Source organism: Castor canadensis, chromosome 12, assembly GCF_047511655.1.
Source record: "Castor canadensis chromosome 12, mCasCan1.hap1v2, whole genome shotgun sequence".
Lineage (NCBI taxonomy): Eukaryota > Metazoa > Chordata > Mammalia > Rodentia > Castoridae > Castor > Castor canadensis.
Window position 1 is genome coordinate 105,881,803 of NC_133397.1, and position 23,489 is coordinate 105,905,291.

The 23,489-nt window shown below is 36.3% G+C and overlaps 2 protein-coding genes across 3 annotated transcripts in view; one reads left to right on the forward strand and one right to left on the reverse strand.

Moving 5' to 3' along the window:
- Spag17 (sperm associated antigen 17) overlaps positions 1-5,285 on the forward strand; it is a 206,691-nt gene extending 201,406 nt beyond the window's left edge. The window contains exon 49 of the mRNA XM_074050665.1: positions 4,804-5,285. The gene's annotated coding sequence lies outside the window, so the exon portion shown is untranslated. The remainder of the gene's footprint in view (positions 1-4,803) is intronic.
- Positions 1-23,489, reverse strand: part of Wdr3 (WD repeat domain 3) — a 31,121-nt gene that overhangs the window by 2,424 nt on the left and 5,208 nt on the right. For both annotated transcript variants that reach the window (XM_020162167.2, XM_074050661.1), the window contains exons 4-26: positions 21,619-21,737; positions 20,117-20,195; positions 19,158-19,253; positions 17,933-18,046; positions 17,660-17,761; positions 17,280-17,377; positions 16,396-16,509; positions 14,950-15,180; positions 12,070-12,163; positions 9,897-9,998; positions 8,781-8,866; positions 8,506-8,641; positions 7,699-7,755; positions 6,776-6,876; positions 6,450-6,561; positions 6,203-6,337; positions 5,870-5,920; positions 5,347-5,412; positions 4,754-4,846; positions 4,513-4,560; positions 3,885-3,928; positions 2,010-2,138; positions 281-374 (exon numbers count right to left, since the gene is read on the reverse strand). In XM_020162167.2, the coding sequence (XP_020017756.1) occupies positions 281-374; positions 2,010-2,138; positions 3,885-3,928; positions 4,513-4,560; positions 4,754-4,846; positions 5,347-5,412; positions 5,870-5,920; positions 6,203-6,337; positions 6,450-6,561; positions 6,776-6,876; positions 7,699-7,755; positions 8,506-8,641; positions 8,781-8,866; positions 9,897-9,998; positions 12,070-12,163; positions 14,950-15,180; positions 16,396-16,509; positions 17,280-17,377; positions 17,660-17,761; positions 17,933-18,046; positions 19,158-19,253; positions 20,117-20,195; positions 21,619-21,737 (2,301 nt within the window). The remainder of the gene's footprint in view (positions 1-280; positions 375-2,009; positions 2,139-3,884; positions 3,929-4,512; positions 4,561-4,753; positions 4,847-5,346; positions 5,413-5,869; positions 5,921-6,202; positions 6,338-6,449; positions 6,562-6,775; positions 6,877-7,698; positions 7,756-8,505; positions 8,642-8,780; positions 8,867-9,896; positions 9,999-12,069; positions 12,164-14,949; positions 15,181-16,395; positions 16,510-17,279; positions 17,378-17,659; positions 17,762-17,932; positions 18,047-19,157; positions 19,254-20,116; positions 20,196-21,618; positions 21,738-23,489) is intronic.

Below are 23,489 nucleotides of genomic sequence, written 5' to 3' on the forward strand. Positions count from 1 at the left end.
GAAAGTAATATAAGAAAGATGAAATCTTCTGCCCTTTCAGTTCAACACAGCAGCATTATGAGTTGGGAAACCAGCTTAATTCTTCCCTTGCTAAGGGCTTTTCTTGTCTTTTTTGTTTTTTTTAATCTATTCCTACCTGTTCCAACAAAAACTATCTCAAGTATAGATTCATATCTGATTAGTATTGCTAAAGAAAAGGCGCAGCATATTACACTATTTCTAAGTCACATACACATTAGGATTTTGCCTCATTATTGTACAGCTATACAAAGACACTTACCTGAACTTGTCTGACTTTTGAAATAGTAGTTTCCTTTAATTTTTCTATCACCGGCACAAGCATTTGGTTGCTAGTTATCTGTCCAAAGTGAATCCTAATAAAAAAACAAAACAGAGATTCTGACCCAATCTATCCCTCTTAAAAATAACAAGTGGATACAATATTCAAGCACCACCAACAAAATATAGATTCATTTCATCACCGTATCATGGGAGTGCAGAAATGCCTCTAGCAAAGAAACCTAACATTTTCTCCCCTACCATTCAATTCAACTTGATGACAATTTAAGAAATACTGTATTGAACCTTATTACCCATTCAACTTATTTGCAAAGCTAATTCTTTCTCCAGCAGTCTACCATTATGACCATATTCTGACTACAGTATTTTATGGAAAGCTCAGAGACACAATGGAGCCTTCTAAAAAATGCTAACATTTCTCATAAAGCCTCAACAAAAAGGGAAGTCATGTATCAAACTCTGACCTCAGATCCCAAGATACCCTTGATGACACTACCTCTCCCCTCTCCATGAGTGCCCATCTCTAACCCTCTGAGATACTAGAAGTATTCACAGTGGTGCTCACAGAATCACTGACCCTGGTTCCAAACGTGAATATCCAGAGCACTCAGAGATTATAGTAATAGTGCTGAATATGAATTTGTCTTCACAACTTGCCCAAATTATAAACATAGCAACGGAATAATACAAACACATCATGTTCTTCTCTTGCTTCTATCCTGGTAGAATATAATGGAGGGTTAAGAATCATGAAAACAGGCCAGTTCTCCACATACTTATTCAGTCATTTCACTAAACACACCTGTTTTAACTACTGAGCCTTTTACTTCACTCACAGTACTTTAAGGAATGTGCGATTTATCCCTATTCTAGCTCTTTGCTGTAATAGCTTGAGAGTGAGGGTCAGAGAATGGGAACTTTATTTATATGTATTTTATATGTTAGTATATGTATATATATATATATATATATATATATATATATGTAGGATATATATATGTAGGTGGTACTGGGGCTTGAACTCAGGGTCTCATGCTTGCTAGACAGGTGTTCTTTCACTTGAGTCACTCTGACAGCCCTTTTATGTGTTGGTTATTTTTGAGATAGGGTCTTCCGAACTATTTGACTGGGCTGGCTTCAAACTATAATCCTCCTGAGTAGCTAGGATTACAGGTGTGAGACATCAGCACCCGGTTTGCATTATGTATTTAATTCAGCTAATGAATACATTCTTTTGTACGTTCCTTAGTTTCTCTCCATATTTGCCCCTATATTTCCATATGAAGAGACCTGAAGAAATAAACTGACAATTCTTTAAAATGTTATGAGGCCAAAATAAAACCAGTTAGCTTGAAACAAACAACAAATGAAGCAAACTGGCTATTCAGTAACTGGCTTTCAGCAAATGGACTAGAATCAGAGCTACCATTATCTTTCACTACACTAATGGCCTATACTGATGCCCCATTCCCAAGCAATGTCTTACCATTACACGCTACTTAAGGAAGGGAAAACTATCCTTATTTTAAAGGCAAGAATGATTGCAAAGGATAAGAACTATTTTATGTCAGACACTGCTAAAATTCTGTAACAGTCTCTGAAACTGAAACTTAAGGTTTTAATTTCAAAGCACTAATAGCTTCAGTTCACATACTATTGGAGCAGTTCTGTACAGAACACATGATATTCCTTGCAAAAAAAGATGTTACCTGAGAAGAAAGAAAAGACACCGACAGAGAAGTTCAACATCAGAGCCCAGCTGGATGAATTCATTGAAGAGCTTAAGAACGTCTGGGACGTAAGAGAAAGGCAGTACAAGTAGGGACTCTTCCAGTTCACTAGAGAAGAAAAATATTAAGATGTCTCATTCCTTAACATGGCCAATTAGTAAATCTTTTCCTTTACTATTTTTCTAGTAAAGAAATAGATCTTGCCCATATAGAGATAAATTAAACATTCATTTATACTCTACATGAGTCTTTCTTTTTAATGTAATATTTTAATGTTTAGAATGCAGTACGTTCCATGGCATGGTGGGAAATCTATTTTTCCTCCAGATAAATAATGTTCCGAAAGCCTTCTGTTGAATATTGCATCTTATATGATACTTCTTTAACCATATACTGAGGCCATGAACATATGAGCGTTTCAGGGCTTTTAACTCTATGATGATGGCTGCTTCTGACACCAATCCTACTTACATCATTTGAACTTTACTTATTTTATAACTCCCCATAAAACTGATCCTAGTTTTATTTCATCAGTTCCAATCAGAAATCTCAAGAGGATTTCAATTGGGATCAGGAATCAATTAATTCATCTAAGAAAATTACATCTTTAAAACACAGACTCTTCCCATCTTGGAATATATTGCACCTCCATTATCAATTTCCTTTTACATTGCTCTGGTAAAGTTTTATCTTTATCTTCAGGTGGTGTTTTTTTTTTTTTTAAAGGTTGTACATAGACATTATAATTTGTTAGGAAAATAAGCTTCAGTAGGACAAATGTAAATAAAATCAAGACATAAATCATAAATAACATTATTCTAAAAACATTTGATAAAGAAAAGAAAGATATTAAAAAATTCCAAAAATCGGTAAGGGCACAAAGAAAGGGCAGTAATCAAAATTTTATAGAAAAAGATACAAATGGTCAAAAAATTTGCAATTTTGACTTCATTAATAATCAAAAGAAATGAACATGCTATAAAGCCACTTTTTGCTTCTCAAGTTGGTAAAGAATGTGGAAAGCCAGTATAAGCATGCTGGAAAGTAATTTAGCAATATACAACTTTAAAGACTTATGCCCACTGATTATTAGGCTAAATGGGCTCTTTGGAGAAATATTCAATGACAATGACAAAAATTTACAATGTCAAGGTGTTCACTGAAGCAAAAAGTGGGAAATAAATGCAACATGCAATAATTACTTGTACAATGGAACAGTCTGAATAATTCAATGATGGATTTTTGAAGATTTTTGTATGTTCAGGAAACACATGAAAATGAACAGGATGCAAAACTATACATTATGTGCACTACACAGGAAATAAGCCAAATAAAATACACAACAAAAACTGCTGAGAGTTGGTACCTATGATGGTATTATAGATTTCACTGCCTACAACATGGAATACTACCTTCCACTGGCCCTTAGAAACATCCTTTAGCCAGGTGCCAGTGGCTCACACCTGTAATCCTAGTTACTTGGGAGGCCAAGATCCAGATAGGAGGATGGTGACTCAAGGTCAGCCCTGGCAAATAGCTCCCAAGACCCCATTTCCAAAGTAACCACAGTAAAATGGACTGGAGGTGTGGCTGAAGCAGTAGAGTGCTCACTTTCTAACCGAGAAGCCGAGTTCAAACCCCAGTCTCACCAAAAACAAAAAATCAAAAAACACAATCCTTCATACTTTAAAAGCCTAGTTCTAATATTTCAAAAAGAATTAATTATTTACTACCAAAATACTGACAGAGTTAAATTTATAAGGAAGATACCCACCATCTGCAATTTCTATTTATTTTACATTCTGATAAGCGTTAGCTGTCATCTGCTAAACTATAATGTGCATCAGGACTCACCTTGACTTGATCCCTTTAAAAATCTCTAATACATATGCTGAAGGCTATAAAGGAAGGATGACATCATTAGTGATACTCTTGGTTAGATTCTATTAAAGCTCTCTATTTTCTACTTCCCAAATGAGCTGTGCTCTCACCAACATTACCTCATAAGCTGGGCCAGTTTCCTTATCTATAAATAGAAGATACTCTGACAACAGTATTGTGTTGAATGAGATATGTAAGTAAAATTCTAAGAAATTAGTGATTGCTGGATAAATATATTCTCTCATTCCTCCCCAGCCCCACTTCCTTTACTTGACTAATTTATGTCTTGTTCCTCCAAAGACTGACTCCGAAATTCATTTAAATGAAGATTCTTCAGAGGACTTTAGATACTGAACATAAATAAGCACTAGAAAACAAAAGAACGTTGGTCCAGTCTAACCAAAATAGCTAACTTCCGAAGTTACACTAAAATGGTCTTTTGAAATATAAAATATCCTACAGGATGCCAACAGTCAAGAAAGAGTTTTAAAAACAAAGGATTTCCAAGTGCATCTATCTCAAAATTATAGTGCCTCTTCGCTTTCTCTTGTCTCTGAAAGTAACCTTTAAATCACCAAGGAGAAACAGACATTCTACTCACTGAAATATTGCCATAAGCCATCAGGATGGGGTTAATGGGAAGAGGAACCTATGAAGAAATTATTAAATTAGGTCATTGAAGAAAATGAGATTTTGATGACACTTGTCACAGCAGTGTAATAATGGTATTTTACAAACTTGAGAAGAAAATGATCCTAAAAACTGAAAGAGTATAAAAGAATAATCAGATGTTTTTGTTTCTATAGCACATGAGTTTGGGCAGTATATAATGGATATCCTACCTCTTTCCCTGCAGCTTTACAAATGGCTCTGTGTTCTTTCATTTTTGCAGTTTCTTCTCGGTACAGTTCAATGGCCTCCATGATCCTCTCAGCCTACACAGATAATGAAAACAGAAAGAAACCACCAAATATATCCCATCACACCGAGACACTGAGACTGGAAGTCCTGACTAAAATGAACAGCCTGAGGCAGTTTAATAAAGATGTGTCAGTAGAGTGCCAAGCAGCATTCATTTTAAGGTGCCTTTGGTTTTTCCCTTTCTTTTTTAATTTTTAGGCAAAAGACTAAGTGTCATGGAGTCAGATGAGTCTTATCTGGACAGCTCAAGTAGGGCAGTGCCCACAAACACCTACAAGATGCTACTCTCAGAAGGAGATCAGGCTTTGCTTGCCAAAAAAAACCCCATGCACTGAGCAGATGTAGGACAACTCCTGCCTTTGTTTACAAGCAAAGCAAATGGAGGCTATGATCTCCATCTTAAAGTTCATCAATTTTTGCCACAAAGAACTATGTGGTTGATACAGAATAAGATTTTTGCTAAAAAGATGGAATCCTTTTAAAGAATGAGATACTACATCATATACCAACTTACTGCTTTGACTGTTTCAATAGTTTTTTTCCCAGTAAAGTAACTGCCACCTTCAGTCTCCCCTGGAACCTGCCAGAAATAAAGAGATTCTTAAACAACATCATTGACAGAAGTTAAAGAATCAGTCAACAAATTGTATATCCAAAAAGAACAGGCATTATTTTATGAAATTTATCAGCACTGAGTACCAAGTGCCAAATAGTATGCTAAGTATTTTATATGTGTTATCAAAGACCACCTTGCAAATGTTTAAAGAGTCCAATTTCTCAAACTTTTCTTGATTTTTTTTATTTTTTTACAGTGAACTAAAAAATTCTCCAAAGCTTCACTTAAAAATGCTATAATGACAATTATTTAATACCAAATTTGGCCAATCACAAAACTAGGATATATAGTTGAATAAAGTGCTACACAGATTCTTTCTCCTTATCAGCTGATGGGGCTTTTGGCATCTAGCGCCAATTCTAATTCAATTAAAAATTCTTGAAATTAGAGTAAATTTCAACATTCCAAAAGATTCACTTACTGCAGGTTGGTCTTCTTTGGCCACACTCTCCTCATATTCTGCTTCCCTTTGCTGCCATGAGATAGACATAAGTTAATTTGAGAGAGAAAAACAAAAACATTCCTCTATAAAGTGAAATGAGGCAGTGAGAAGCTGCTTCTTTTGAAAGATAATCCCCTAATGGCATCCTCGTCTGCCTTGCTTCTGACATGGTGACACTGGTTCTGGGACCATTTCCTGGAGGTGCCTGGACTTGCACTAAAGGAGATAAAGCTGTGCTAGCCAGAACACTGCAGCTGGGACCACTTGCCAGTTACCCCCCAGAATATTTGAAACCAAGCCTAAGATTCTTACCATCTCCCTTTCTTCCTCAAGAATTAGAGGCTCCCTTGTTCTCTCCCAAAGTCTCAGAGATTTGTCATGGGACGATGACACAACATAGTCTCCATTAGGGCTGACAGCCAAACACCATACTTCCTGGTGGTGCCCCTGGGCAAAGAAAAAACAAAAATGACCCAAATAAGAAAAACTTACTCATAGACTACTACCTGTTAAAAGTAGTCCTGAAAGTACCCAGCAAGCAAAGCAGGCAAGAGTTTACCTCTAACGTTTGTATGTGTTCAAATTTGTCTGCATCCCACTGCTTAATCTTACGGTCTTTCCCAGCAGTGAAGAAGAGGTGAGACTTAGGTACAAACTGAAGATACATCACGCTGAGAAGTGAGAGAAGTACCCAAATGTTATCAAATTCCAAGTTTAAAAAAAAGTCTTAAATAAATTGCTTTTGACTTGCTAGTTCTAGGGTGTCTATTTTTTGGAACTTTTAATTTATCATTATCTGGGAACAGTAAATAATAGACACAGATGCTCAAGGAAATGGTATTTATACATGACTCAAAGGAAAGCCTTTGAGAAGACTATACCCACCTGTCATCGTGTGCAAAGAGAGACTTGTGGCAGTCCCCAAAGTCCAAACCCCAGATTTTCACATTTCTATCAGCAGAGCCAGTTGCTATTAGTGCTCCATCCTATGAAAAGAGAAGCAGAATATTATTAATACTTAAATTCCCAATTCTCTAAATTAGATAATTAAAAGCTAACCAGAGCATTTAACCCATTGCTTTCAAAACATTAAAATAAAGCCACCAAAATAACTAAATTCATCTAGAGAACCTATTTCTTTTATCTACAAAGCTACTCAAAAAGCTGGTAAGTGAAAGCACATGGTTCAGTATTCTCATGACAGTAGAGTATTATGTCTTGCTGTATGGTAACCTATTACTCTGTTAAACAGAAAATGAATCTCTAAGTTCTGGAATGGGATTGTGGGGAGAGTAAAAGAGTCAAGAGAATATGAGTTAGGAAAGAACCTTGTATGTCATGTTTCCTATCATTACTTCCTCTAATCTAAATTAGATATTGGAAAACATGATTCTGGCTAAGACTGAAAGTATACATAATACAAAATACCACGTTTCCAAATATAAAGCTAGGTTCCTTCCTTCTCACCAATATTATCTTATAGAAAAAAGGGAGGATGCTTTTTTTTAAAGCCATTCATTTTTAAGGTATTGTACCAGTCACTAAACTTTAGACAACAATTAAGTGCTTGGGAGAGCTACAGTGGGAATTATAAGAATTGAGATATTTGTGAAATTATTCTGAAAACATTAAATAAATATATGTAAGATATGATTATAATATACATTAATTTGGGACTTTTTGGAGAAAGTTAGATAGCAACAGAATGATAAACATACTCTGAAGTGAAGACATCAAGCCAAGAATTGAGAAGTATCTGCTTTAGAAAACATAACTTTGTACTGAGATGCTATTTAAACTTTACTTACATAGGAGATGTCCATGCATATAACAGGCAGTTTGTGTCCATACAGTGAGAGAAAAAACTACACATTAAAAGAAAAGAATATAAATAATGCATGTCTGTCTATAAAATATAGCTATAACTTATTCCATGTAGATATAAAATACAAATCTAAATTGCAATATTAAACACATTCCTGGATTGCTTTATATTTTCAAAGATAAGCCACTGAAGGCAGCCTACAGAGATCACTAACATGAGCTGTGCAGACCCTACATATACTTGCCAAGAATCCTTCAACAGAGTGAAGGCAATGAAGGTCCAGACGCCTATGCCTGTCAGAATATGACACTGTCAGAATATGTCACAGAGATCATCTCTGGATTGCTTAGCTGAAAAGACTCTGGGATACTTGGTTCACAGAAATATTCCTAGGCCAAACCCAGTCCTACTGACAATGTAGGCATAGGGCCCAGTAATCTTTATTTTTAACAGCAACTCAAATGATACTGATGTACAGCCAAGTGTGAAAACACTACCTACTACTCCTAGCAATGCTCTGAAAACTACTGGCTATGACAGGATTTCCTGTCCATAAGATCTTCTGAATATATGAACCATAACTAGTTTTAAACAAAACTGATTAACATAGAACTCCTTTGACACTCTTAGCTTCCCTAGTACACTAATACTAATAGTGTTTTGATTCACACAGAAATTTTTAGAAATATATGTTGCTGGGCATGGTCAAAGCCACTTCTTTAGAATCTCAATCCAGATTCTTAAGGTCACTCAGAAAGAAAGCAAACATTGCCTCGCATAACCACTGTACCTTTAAAGTGTCAACATAGAAAATCTTCACGGTACAGTCCAGCAATGACACGGCCAACAGCTTTTGATTGGGAGAGTAACTGACACACAGGACATCTTCGTCTAGCTGTAAGGTTCGGGTTTGCTTCACAGAGAGTCTAGCAAACAGAAAGCACCCAGACCAAAATTAATGTAAGAGTATTCCACAAATGCAGACAATTCCAAACTCAGCAGTACAAAAGAGATTTATGCAAAAGCAATGGTTCTCCATTTTCATTCCAAAAAATGTCCACTCACCTCTTTTGAGTACTATTTTCATCTTTTACCAACTCAAAATCCCAGAACTTGACAGATTTATCTGCACCACCTGTCAGAAAGCCACGCTGAAAGGTAAACAGCATTTTAATTAGGCTATTTTAGTACAGAAACTATGCTAAGAACACACATGAATCAAAAAAATCTAAAATTCCATTTTTATTTCATGGCATAGGGTAAGAATTAAAAAAAATATTGCTCCCTCAAGCCCCTGGCTGCTCTTTTGGGGCTGTTGCTATAGACCTCACCTGAGAATTCCTAAAACAGACTAACACAAATAGAGATAACTAAGGCAAGTTCAAGTGTTACCCTTGTTAGCATCAGAAAGAAGAATCCATAATGGGAATTTGTTTCACCTAAGAAGGCAGAGAAATGAGTGAATTTTCTATATAGTAGTAAAACTAGTTTAACAAAGATACATTGAATGGGTAAGTTTGCTTTGAGTATTCACTTTAGAAGGGTATAAAAGTATTCCCACAATGCCCCTGTGCAAAACATCTAAGATCAAGAAAATCAATCGTAAAAGAGTAATTGCTACTTTAAATTCAGTTGTTTTGATACCAAATGACATTAACCACTTGGCTGTCAGAGTGGCTCAAGTGGTAGAGCATGTGCCTAGTAAGCATGAGGCCCTGAGTTCAAAATCCCGTACTGCCGAAAGAAAAAAAAGATGAAGCATTGCTAAGGGAATATAGTTATTGACTTGTAAAGGCTGACATATTTGCTAAAAAATTTTTTATGTAATTGTACATGTTTGAACTAAAAGGGGAACAGAAGATTCTACTCTACTCTCTGCAGTAGTTCTCAAGAAAACATTTCCCTTTGGTAAATATCACAAACCACTGGTTAAAAAACAAAAACAAAAATCCTTACGAGGATAAGTAATCTGAGCCACAGTGGTGATGACCAAAGCAGCTGAACCAGTTAATATCATGGTGGCTATTCATATTACCAGGTTTTTGAGATGGCATCACATATGAAGCCTAAAGATTAGACACATGTAAAGAGCTTTCTCAGGCAGCAGTTAAGCTTGATATAAGAACTGGGAAATGCAGCCAGAGCACTATAATCCAGGGCTTTAAAATCTAGTCGAGTTACCTGATCTGGAGAGAGAGACATAGACCACAAAGCTCCAACATGGGCATCTATTGTCTCCAGAAGATTTCCTGAGGCTAAGTCATAAAGCTGCAGTTTCCCTGTCTAGGAAAACATAAAATGAACACAGCTCTCATAAGCACATCTACAGCATCCATGATTCATGACGATAGAGTTTAGAAAACATTTCATAACCAAACAGCAATAATGTGACCAACTGCTTAAGGAAATGGATCCCACCTGAATTCTATCTGTACTACCCATCTGAATAAATGCCATTCATTTCTACTGAGGTTCTGAGTTAACCTCTGCAGAGCTGTTGTGATATACAACTACGGACAGTCCAACCTTGTAGGACTCCTGCCACTTTCTTTAGTTCCACAACTTCAAAAGGAAATAAATTTTCATGGCTATAGACAAATCAGACAAGTTACAACAAGTGAAAAACCAAAAGCCTTTAAAGTTTAATCAATCCTTTAAGTGGACTACCCACTTTAGCAATTGCCTTAATCAATGCTTCTTCATCTAGCTCCTCTACAATGCACTGACAAAGAGAAATGGAGCTCTGCCTACAATGCTAGAAAGGGCAATGAACTAAAATTACATAAATGAATAAATAAATAAATACATAACTATCATTCTGGCAGACCATGATTCCTAGTCAGAGGTCTGTGTATGGAACATAGTGTCAGCATATAACAGAGACAAAGCTAGCAATGCGATGAGCATTTGCAGTGTGGTAGAAAGAATGTAAGCTAGAAGACTTAAGTCCCAGGTCTGCCTCTTTCCAGCTCTTTAACCACTGTTGAATTTACCTCCATGAACCTGTTTTTTCCATCTGTAAAATGGAGTTTATAATGCCTTTAAGATGTTGTGAAGATTAGATGAGCTATATATATATAAACTGCCTACCACAGACTAGGCCAGTAATTGTGTGCTAGTCATGTAGGAAGTCCTCAAAGCAACTCACAAAATGCTTTCACAATAGCAAGTAGGAGGTGGATATTTGTTGAAAGAATTAATGAAAAATGAGAAAACTTTCAATTGAAATGCTAATACTACTGCCCTTGACATTGACCCTAAAATCCTTCTAATATTTTATGTGTTTTGCTGTGCAAGAAACAACCATTGTGATACACAGGTTTTCTAATAAAATTCTGCAGCACATATCACACAGGTTCATGGGTATAATGATAACAAATACCTATAAAGCACTTTTCAAAATATCCCACAAGCTAGGCATGGTAGTGTATGCCTATACTCCCAGCACTCAGAAGGCTGAGGAAGGAGGATGACAAGTTCAACCCTGAGCTCACAGTGAGTGAGTTCAAGGACAGCATGGGAGATACAGTGAGACAATGCCCCCCCCAAAAGGCAAACAAACAAGGAACCCCAGAGGCCTTATTCCATTTTGTCCTCACCACTACTGCTACTTCTGCTACTAGCTCTACTATTTATTAGTTATTTGCTGTGGCCCAGGCTCTGTATTAATTGCTTTGCATACTTCTTTCCTGTGAAGTGTGCTATTAATATCATTTTACCTGAGAAAGACCAAGGTGAACAGGGTTAAAGTAACATGCCTAAAAGTTGTACAGCAGCTAAGTGACAGAGACAGAATTCAAATGTAGATATGCAAGTGTCATCATCCTGTTATACATATAAGGAGACACTAAAAGAAATGATGAAACTTGCTCCAAATGATTCCTTTTGTAATGAGACTCTGAATCCAAAGCCGTGTCTGCCTATGCTCACACAGTAGTCCCCAAATTGATTACCATCAAGGAATGAGGAGTTGATTGGCTTGGCTTTATTTGAATGCTTCTCTGTGCCAAACATGATCCCAGATACTTAGTATATTTTATCATTAATGGTCATGTATTTTTAACAATTAAGACAATTATGTGTTTTAAGAAGATGCATGAAAGTATGATCGTCAATATGTTAATAGCAGTCACCTCATGACGATTTAATTTTCTTCTTTGTAATTTGACATATGGTTTGATATTACTTAACAAGTAAGAAAACTCAAACACAAAAAGCGGGCAATGAGATAACATCCTCCTATATTACCTAGCTCTAACCCGTTTCTAATATGTTAAAAACAGAGCAAGATTTCCCAAACACTTTTCAGATATCGAGTAGAAAAGTTCCAGATATCCAAAAAGTCTCAGCTTACCTTTGTTCCTATGACCACTTGCCTATCACCAGGAACAAAGAACGAGCAAAGTGCATATTCACAGGTCATTGTGCGAATGCACTGCAGTGTAGACCTATGAGAAAGAGGGAATAAAGAACTCATGCGTTAAGGGAATCTGCTTCTACATCAGCATGTACATTTTGACACACACATATAGACATCAACATGAAAGAAGACAAAAGTCTCAATAACTCTTGCCTCAGACCCACCTATAGTCAAGGAAGAGAGTATTAAACAGCACCACATTTTTTTTTCTTTGTAGAGGCCTCCACAGAACAGAGGTCACGCAAAAGCAGAATAAGAGATGTCCCTACAAGTAAAGTTCATTTCATAGGACCATAAACATTCATCCAACAAATCCAGTCATGGGCTGTATGACATTTTGATAAATAACAAGCCACATCTATGATAGTCCTATAAAATTATAATAGAGTTGAAAATTCCCTAGTGACACTGTAACACTGTAGTACACTGCATTATACTCACATTTGTAGTGATGCTGGTGTACACAAACATACGGTGCTGCCAGTCATACAAAAGTACAGCACCTACAATTAGGTACAGTGCATAATAGTTGGTAATGGTAAGAACTAACAACTATGTTACTGATTTATGTATTTACTATTCTATGCTTTTATGGTTATTTTATATTTCTAGTTGTACTATAAATCAGTATGCTATGTTACACTGGCAGCAGCATCCAGACTGCATTCACAGGCCATGTCAAGTGACTGATCTACATCATCTAGGTTTATGTAAGAGCATCTATGGTGTTTACAAAATGATGAAATTACCTAACTGGGAATTTTTCAGAATGTATCCTCTTCGTTAAGTGACACATGACATATACATCAAATGCTTCACTAAATTAACATTTACTAAATGCCCAGTACACAGCAGGTACTGTGCTAGGTGATGGAGAGCAGTAGATAAAATAGCAGAGGTTCCTAATGACACAAATCTTTCTTTTATGAATCCTTCTTGATAATCATAAATCATTCTTTGGTAATGATAAATACGTAAATATATGACATATTAGATGATAGTAGGTGCTATGGAAAAACAGAATCTGGGTCAAGGGGAAGAAGAGGGCAAGGGATAGGGAAAGGATAACAGCACTGTCATTTCATAAGACAAGAAGAAAGCCTACAGATAAATGGGGAAAGATGGTTCCAGGCAGGAAGAACCACCAGGAGGCAGGCACATTTCTGTTGTGGTTAAGGGATAACAAGAAGGCCAGTGGGGCTGAGGAGCACAGTAAGAGATAAGGTCTGTTGGGACTTCGTCTTTAGTTAGAGTGAAACAGAACTATTGAAGTGATCTGACTTCTGACATAAAATGATTACACTGGGTGCTGTGTTGAGAATACACTGCAGAGGAGCAAGCAAGGAAGTAGGAGAGCAGGGGTGATTATAACAATAATCCAGGTAAGAGATGAGGGTGGTTTGGGTTGGAGTGCTAGAAGCACAGATGGTGATAGGCTTGGACTTGGGATGTTCTGAAGGTTCATCTGATAGGATTTGATTGAATAAATAATGAGTATAAAGTATGGGGGTAGAGCAAATGAGAGAAGTCTGTAGGAAGTACAGGTGGGGAGAATTTTGGAGAAATGAAGATTGTAACTTTGGTTTGGAACAAACAAAATTTTAGATGCCTAATTACACATTAACTGAGTGGTAATACAAACACAAACCAATAATTTGGATATTTAAGTCTGATATTCAGTAGAGGCTAAAACTAGGTATTTATGAGTCACCAGAAAATGATATAACTAGACATCACGTAAAATGAGTCTAGGTAGAGAAACGATCCAAAGAGTCTGCCTGAAGAACTCTAATAATGCCATAGGTCATTAAGATAAGGATTCAGCAAGGTCTGAGAAGAAACAACCAAGAAGGAAAGGGGAAATAAAGTCAGAAAGTGTTATAGATTCAAAGACAGCACTCATTGAAGCTTGTACGTCACTGGATTTAGAAATATGAGCAGTGATAAGATGACAAGAGCTGTTTTGGTGAAATGGTTTTTCACCAAAATACTGTTTTGGATAAAATCTCAAGGGATACACATGAAGAGCAAATGAAGAAAAGCAATCAGAATAGGCCAGTAACTAGTGATAGGAGTGAAGAGGATTATTTCTTACAGTACATCCCCATGCTGATGAAAAAACCCATGGTGCAGGATACAGGAAAACTGCTAGAAGGGGAGAGGAGAAAAGACCTGGGATACAGGCTCTGATCAGCTTTGGCCAGGAGCACCAACACAGCAACAAGGAAAGACACAGCTAAATTGGCAGCCATAATGAGAGCATATAAAATATTCTGGATAATATCATTTTTCGGTGAGCTAGGAATGAAGATCATCAGTTTGGGAGAAGGGACGCTGTGACACACACACTGGGGAAAATAAAAAAGAAGAGAAATTACAGTACAATTTCCGAAAGGCACTAACAGACTACCTGAATTTAAAGGCTAGAGGTATAGCTCAAGTGGTAGAGCATCTGGCTAGCAAACACAAGGCCCTGAGTTCAAATATCAGTATTGCAAAATTAAAAAAAAAAACAAGACCTGAAATTTACAATGTAGTCAGTATGTTTGTGTTTTCCTCCAGACAAGTGCAGCTATGAACTTCAGTCAGGGAATAAGCTTGCTATTTTTGTTTTGTTTTATACCAAATTTTAAAGGGCAACTTTTTCTACTAAAGCTCCTAGGTCAATGGCCAAAATGCACCAAATGTGTATTTTGAAAGACTTATATTTACAGCTTTAAGAAGCTAACAACCAACCACCAAGAGAACCAAAAAATAATTCACAAGGAAGGAAATTCTAATGGATAAAGCTACAGGAAACACCACTTCACAAACCTGTTCCAGATCTTGATAGAATCAGCTGCTGCGGAAAGCACAGCAATATTGTCTGAGCTGAATGACAACGTGCGCACGTCGCTGCGATGACCCCCAATGGTGATTCTGCTGGTCCTGACAGGCTGAGGAGCAGGCAAGGACACATTCAGCGAATACAGCTCCACCAGGTTGTTTTGCAACAGGAAGACAGCCTTTAACTCACCTTGAGGCAAATGAATCAAGTCAAAGGATCTGCATGGGAAAATAATCAGAAAAGTTGTAGTGATTGACTTAGCAGAGTCAACTTTTTCCTAGAGGAAAGGCTTTGCAATATCCTCGATCTGGGTGAAGATTGAATAATTTTATAGATTTTTACAAACAAGAATACTCTGAATATTGAGCAGTAGTCAAGTGTAGGCCTTTAAGTTAAAAAAAAAAGGATCATATCTCAATTTTGAGTTATTTCCATGTGTATATTTTTTCTTTTTTGGCAGTACCTGGGTTTGAACACAGGATGCTGTACTTGCTAAGCAGGTGCTCTACCACTTGAGCCCATGCCCAGTCCTTTTAGCTTTGGTGATTTTTGAGACAAGGTCTTAAACTTTTGCCTGAACCTAGACCACAATTATTCTACTTATACTTCTTGGGTAGCTGGGATAACAGGTCTGCACCACCACACCCAGCTGTTTTTGTGGAGATTGGAGGAGAGGGGGAATCTCACTTACTTATTTGTCAGGGCTGGCCCCAAACAGCTACCCTCCCAATCTCCAGCCCTAGAATAGATGGGATTACAATTATGAGCCACCAGGCCTAGCTTGTGTGTATATTTTTTTATAAGTGACTTTAAAGCCTTTCTGAATGCGTGATATACATTTTCTTAAATTGGCAGTAAGAAAGAACAGTTAATGAGTAGCTGAAAAGAAAGATTATTATAATATCCCTAAAACAAGATGAGTAAGTGGACCCAGGCAAGGTCAACAGAAGCAGAGTGTGAGACAGGTATCTCATGATAGTTATCTTTAAATATAACGCATGCAGACAACTTGCAAATAGCATGAAAAAGACAATAATTCTTTATAGCTCATTTTCTTTCTTTTTTTTTTGGTGGTGGTACTGGGGTTTGAACTCAGGGCCTCACATTTGCTAGACAACTGTTCTGCCACTTGAGCCACACTTTCAGCCCATTTTGTTTTAGTTATTTTTTAGATAGAGTCTTGTGCTTTTCACCCAGAACATGGGCTGTGATCCTTCTACCTATACCTCCCATGGATACCTGGGACCAGAGGTGCATACCACCACAGTTGGCTTGTTCACTGAGTAGGATCTCCTAACTTTATTGCCCAGGCTTACCTCAAACCATGATCCTCCCAATCTCTGCCTCACAATTAGCTGGAATTATAGGTGTGAGCCTCTACATCCAGTTAAATCTTACCACTGTATAACAACTTCATATACATTTTTACTCACTTGATTTTGGAAGAAGTTTTGATATTAGTCACCCGTTGAATTTCATCTTTAAGAGTCATTTCAACATTGACTTCAAGGTCTTCCTCCTCATCATCCCCTTGGCAAGAATTTAATCTAGAGAGGGGGAAAAAAATAGCTAGATAGTATCAAGCTATCACTTTTCTAGAAGCAGCTTTGCTCTACTTGAGTCTGAAATCAGTGATTCTGGGTAATAACCTAACCACAAAGGATTACACTGAGAATTAATCAATGTACCCTCCAACGATGGTCTCTGAATGCAACAGCCTATAAAATTTCCTGAGATAAGTCTTTGTAATTCATATTATTCCACTGAAATGTTTCTAATAAACTTTTCTACCTTTAGGACTTCCTAAAAGCACATTAACTGGCACTTGACAATCCATCCATGTCAAATAAGCTAGAATAGGTCTCAGAAGATGTGCTAAGTCAGATGACTTTTCAATCTCTTTCTGACTTGACTAATTTTAATCATTAAGAAATGACTTTCCATAGTTATAATGACCCACTTCAAGGTTACATTGCCATAAACACCCAACCAGTCTTTCTTCCAGGTTAGAATTATGCAAAGCAGCTACCTTCCATATAGGCTGCCCCCATTAAAAGCGCACTGCTAGCTTCTTAAGAGTTGAAAAACTTACAAACCCTTTTAAAAATCTAAAGTCTTTCTAGTTCTGTATGGTTCTGAATTCAAGATGTTCTAAAGAACAAAAATTCCAAACTTGAACCGTAGGAATTCTTCCCCAGCTTTTAACAGTAAATGATAACAGAGGAAGTATTACCTATAAAAAAAACTCACAGGTTTTCTCAGTAATCAAAGGCCTGCCCAGGACACCTCATTATTAATAAGTATTAAGAAAACATACTTTGCTTTCTTTCTAGCTTTCTTCAGCTTCTTATCCATTTTCTTCTGAACTTCCTCTTTGGAAAGGATACAAAAGACTTCTAGCACAGAGTCAGTTCCCTAGAAAGGCAAAAGGCTAATGTAATTTAGCAACAGCAACACAGTGATTTGTCTTTTCTTACTGCTGTATTATGCTGAACAACTTAATCTCTCTGCATTTGTTGTCACTTGTATGAAGACTAAGAAGTATGCACTTACACACTGCTGGGAAAAGCAGCATTTAATAAACGGTCGCTACTAAGAATAATAAAATTGTTGTTATGTTAATATAAGCTAGAGAACAAAGATGAAAGAATGAGCACCTGAAGGAAGAATCTAATTTCTCCTAAGCCTGATACTCACATGGCAAGCAAGAGTCCTGCCTGTCTTGTCGACTGCAAGGCTCACAACTCTGTCCCTTCCTTCTCGCATCACAGAGCCAGCTTTTCTGCACGAAAGGATACGCTACAGAGGAAGTAAGAAAAATGAATGTTAAGTATAAATTCTGCTGGACCTCTAACAAGGTATGAGGTGACGAAAACATTCCCAAATAATGACAAGAAGTACAAGTGTGAACATGTGCAGCTCTCACTTTTCCCACTATGCAACTGAAGATAAGAAACAAAAATGAATTACATCCTTGGGAGCTTCATCCATCTCAAGGGCACCATCCTCTGCTTCAGGTGTGTCCTGCATTCCAGGAGAAGACTCTTTGATTTTCTTGGGCTCTGGCTCTTCTGGGTCTTCGATCTGTTTTATAAAAATGGGAAAATGTAAGCTGAAATAATGTGTTCTAGAAGGTCACTTTTAAGCCTAATGACTTAGAAACCTTTCCTATGCTACTAATAGTCTAGAGATCTTTCAGATCAAACCTCTTCAATGACAGGGCAGATATCAGAATTTATTAAAAACTTATGATACAGTCACATATAACAAAACATTCATTCATATTATCTCCAGTGATTTTTTATAGCATAAGGACTACTGTTGAGTAAATAACAGTGCAAAAAGTAATGACCCACTCTACTAACTTTAAATTATTCTGTTTTTAGATGAAAAATCTACCATGTTCTAAAGGGAAAGATTCATATTGGCATTAGAAACTGAAAGGGCATTGCAAGACAGGTTACATTTTCTCTTTAAATACAAAAAGATAAACCCTACACTATTAAGGTAGTAGAACCTATCAAAATGGCTACTGAATCCAACACTATATATTGAACTCCAGCTAAGCCTGGGGTTTGTAAACTTCTTTTTCCTCACACGGGGTTTTTGGAGAAATAGTGATTTCTTCTTGGAATATACATATTTATAAATGTACATGAATTCTACATAGATTTTTGTCTGAAAGAAAACATTCACAGATACTCTGAAATCCATCCATAATACTCAAAGGCCCAAAAGTATCAGTCTCAGAATTCTAAAAACTAGACCAGGTGCCAGTGGGTCACGCCTGTAATCCTAGGTACTTAGGAGGCAGAGATCAGGAGGATCACAGGTAAATAGTTCACAAGACCCCATCTTGAAAAGCCCTTCATAAAAATATGGCTGGTGGAGGGGCTCAGGGTGAGGGCCCTGAGTTCCAGAAGCCCCAGTACCACAAAAAAAAAACCCTCCAAAAACTAAACATCAGCACCAGAAGCTATCAGCCTAAATGTATTCTTTTCCTCAGCTCAAATAAACAAGGGAATGACCATTCGATGAAGAAAAATCTTTGTTTAGAAGTTGCAGATTATCAACTGTGATAGAATTCCTTCTAGAACTATGTGAAATATTCAATAATTACATCTGATTCTAAATTCAATGAGCCTATGAAACTGCTACAACATGACATTATCCATGATCTGAAAAAAGTAATTACCTCTTGCAGATAGGTTATGTCCCAAGCCCTCAGTTCACTGTCTGAAGCCCCGGTGATGAGTCGCTTTTCTTCAGACACCAGAACCAACCCCCAAACCTAGAATAAAAAGATTCACATAACATTTTTTAAGATATTCCAAGTTGCATAATGTAATATTCCAAAATTATTAAATATACTGTAGCAAAATCTCTGTCATTTCAATAGAATTGCTGCTTACATGGTATCAGGAGTTGCTATCTAACTTCTGATTGTCCAATCTATGTACTGGCTATTCTCCATAAATCCTAAGTATAGTCCACTCAAAAATGACTCTGCCTTACGCTTCTTTGCTTTCAGCAGTGTCTAACAAATAAAAGGTACTCCATTAATGTCTACTGCATAATTTTCAGTCTCTAATACCCAAGAATTAAAGAATGAAAATAACAATACTATTGCAAATAAATTCTCAAAGAATTTGCTTTTCCTCCTCATTAATTATAAGTATTATGTGTTTTGAAAGCTTGGTATAAACAAAGCACTGAGGAGGATGCAAAGGAATGTAAAATATCTTCTTAACTTGACTAAATAGATCTAACAGCTACAATATTCTGTTTATGTGTCATTGAGACAAACATGTATAAATACCATATTGTCAAACCTCTCTACAATCATAGATAGACACTTACTTAAAAAAGATGGAACTCACAGATTAAACACTATCTAAAGCTAAGGTTTTGTTTTGTTTTTTTCTTTTTAAAGATTACAAGTGTGCTAATTTGTATTAAATGCCAGAACAGCTATATCTTGTGCCAATAGCTAGCACTGCTTGCATCACTGCCTTTCAAGACAGCATATGATTATTACTATGATCAATAAAAACAAAGAACCAAGAAAGAACTAGAAAAGAAAACCATCTCTCTCTTTTTTTTTTTTTTTTTTGCTTTCCCATTCTCTTCCTGGGTCCATGCCCCTACATGTACCTCTGTTCGGTGGCCAACCATTGTTTTGAAGCAATGCTGGTTATCAAGGTCCCACCATTTCACCATGGTATCTTTCCCACTAAAATAAAAAGTGGGGAAAAAAAATCTTATTAAGAAGAATCATTAAACTAACATGGAAATCCAGGGCTCGTGTGTTGCTTTTGAAAGGTGACATACAGCAATGTCTAAAATCTAATCTTTCTTCTGAAAAGAAGAATACTCACTCTCCAAGTGGTTATTCTTAAGTAAAAAATAAAATGTTTCAACTGTAAGCACAAAAATGACTTTGAATCAGAGTACTAAAGCCCACAGAACTCGATCCATCATCCCCCTCATCACTTCATTATCATAGCCTCTCATCCACCCAACACAGCAATCAGGTAATCTCAAAATCAGGCTTTTAAGCACCATTAACTGGTTCTTACCCCCTTAATAGAGTCCACCCCTACCAATGGACTCTATTCTTCCTTACCCGCCTCTTCCTTATCACTTCACTCATATAAATCTAACAAAATCCTTTCATGACCAAACTGGAACAAAGCAAACCCTCCACCAAAATTTTTTACTTACAAAACCCATCCTATGAATCCCACCTTAAATTGTTATCTTTCCTTTATATTCCCTAAGTTGGAACATACTCATTTTTTATTAGAACTATATAGTATCATCTTTCACAGAATCTGTGTTACCTGGACAAGACACCAATTTACCTGCATCCTATCCCACAGGAACAAAATCATCATTGGAGCAGCATTTAGTGACCCTTCACAACCTTTCCTGAGTTATTGCTACCTTCTTCTTTCCTTTTCTTTTTTTAATTACCATATATTAATTGTACAAAGAGGTTTCACTGTGGTATTTCCAACATGCATATCATGTGCTTTGATCAAATTCACCCCTTTTTACTCTTTCTTATCCCCCCTGCCTCCTCCCTCTGCTAACTTCTAACTATTGTCTGGCAAACCTTAGGATTTCACCCTTTCCTGAGTAACCACTCCTTAGGAACAGAAATTACTATACTAGGTTGAACCACATGAAATTATTGTTATTCGTCCATTTTTGACTTACAAAAACGGGAATTTCAAACAGTTCAACCTAATAGATGTTCAGAAGGCCCATGAAGTACATCTCTTCTCAAAAGGCAGGCTGGTTAAACAGCTATATTTACATCTACCCACTGCTCCATGTTCTGCTTTCACAACTTCCTAGGGACCCAGAAAACACACAACACTCATTCCACAAAAGGTCAAAAGGTTAAAGAATGTGGAAAAGCTGGTTTCAGAAGAAGGAATGACAGATCAGAAAATGAAAATTTTAAAATGCTATAATCAACTCTGGATTGCTCTATGATACTATTTGAGAGGGGCAGAAAGGAGAGAGGAAAACATGGCACAGGAGAGGAGGCCAGCACATGGGCATGAGCACAAACAAATTCCTTTTCAAAACTCTTTCTAATGAATTTACCTAGAAACAACTTGGAAATGAAACCATTATCTCTTTACCTAGTGACTAGCAGATTCTTTTCTCGTAGAAACAATGCTTGTGTGATGGCATCCTTGTGTCCCTTTAGACGGTAGAGACCACTTTCATTGATCACATCCCACACAATAACATCTGTATCCTAAAGGGACAATATAATACAGAAGATAAATAATGCTCTTTACTATAAAAGGCCTAACTTGACAAACAATGGATTTAGTTACTACAAAGGCCATACACAGTCCTTGTAGAAAATTTGGAAAACATACAGAAAACACACAGTTTTAAACATCAGCCAGGAATAACCAACAGATATTTTGTTTCATATATGCATGGGTACATATGTACATAAGACACACATATCCAGGTTCTTTTCCCATTAGAAAATAGAAATTTCTGTGTGGAGCCACATGTGCCTAGAGGCCCAGCTACTTGGGAGGCTGAGGCCAGGAGTATGAGATGAGCCTGAATAACAACATATCCAGTCTTTGCTTCAAAAAAAAGAAAAAGAACAAAAAAACAGAGAGCATGTTAATTCTATCCATTTTATAATGTCTCCTTTTAAAATTTAATACATTTTCATTTTTCCACATCACTCATCTCATTTTACATTCCTATGTAATATTTAACCCTAAGGATACACCATAATTTAACTTAAAATTTTTCTACTTTAGACATTTAGGTAGTTTCTAACTTTCTGCTATTGTAAATACACAGAAATGAATGTTTTTGTATATAAATCTTTGTCATACACATATAAATGCAAAAATGTGAAATTCTTAGGTTAAAGGGTATGTTTTAGTTTTGGAGTCACACCATCAGAACAATCCCCAAGTTACATCAATCTACAGAATCCCCAGGGACACAAATGACCAGACCAATTTTCCTATCCACTTAGCTCTAGGTATTACCAATTTTCTTAACAACCACTGCCAATTTCTTAAGTAAAAAGTGTTCATCTTAATATTTTTTTTAATTTTGCATTTCCAAATACTAATGAGAAATTTTTCACATACTCTCTGGTGATTACTGGTCATATGCATCTCTTTAGAACTTCCAATTCATGCTGGGGATGCAGCTCAGGGTAACTAATGCCTAGAATTGCCAATACGTGTCTTTATCATTCTTCAGGTGTTATCTTTTACTTGAGTGTAAGTTATTAATACATGAATGATATTAATTTTTTCTCTATATATTGAATATATTAAATATTTTCCCTTTTAATTGTGCCTTGTTTTTTAATGTGCAAAACTCTTGAGTCTAAGTATTCAAAGCTATCAATCTTTTCCCTTTTTTGCTGATACATCTGAAGTCCTCTTCTATCTTAATATCAGATAAATATTCACTTACATATTTTCTGGTTTACTTGAATTGCTACTTTTTCATATTTACATCATTAATCTGTGACTCATTTTGGCATAAAAGCTGAGGTAAAGCTCTAATTGAAAATCTTCCCTCAAACAGTCAGTTGTGTGTCATTTTACAAGTAATCCATCATTATCTTACTAATCAGAAATGTCATCTTTAAAATACACTAATTAGGAATATAAAAGTGTATTTGTTTCTGGAATTTCCATTTTGTTGCAATAATCTATTTTGTATTGGCACCATATTAATGTAACATTCTTTAAATTATGGTTTTACGATACATTTTAAATATTTTGGGCCCTCCTTTTATTATCCTTCCTGCCCCCATTGTGGTGTTTACAATTTATTTGTTTTTCCATATATACTTTTAAATGATTTAGTCAAGTTCTAAATAAAAACTTTTGAGATATTTATTTAAATTGTTAGCCTATTTAATTAAAAATACACCTTTACTGTGCTTTGTCTTCCCATTCAAAGGCAGGGACTCAATCACTCTTATGAAATATTCTACTACATTCTTCAGTAA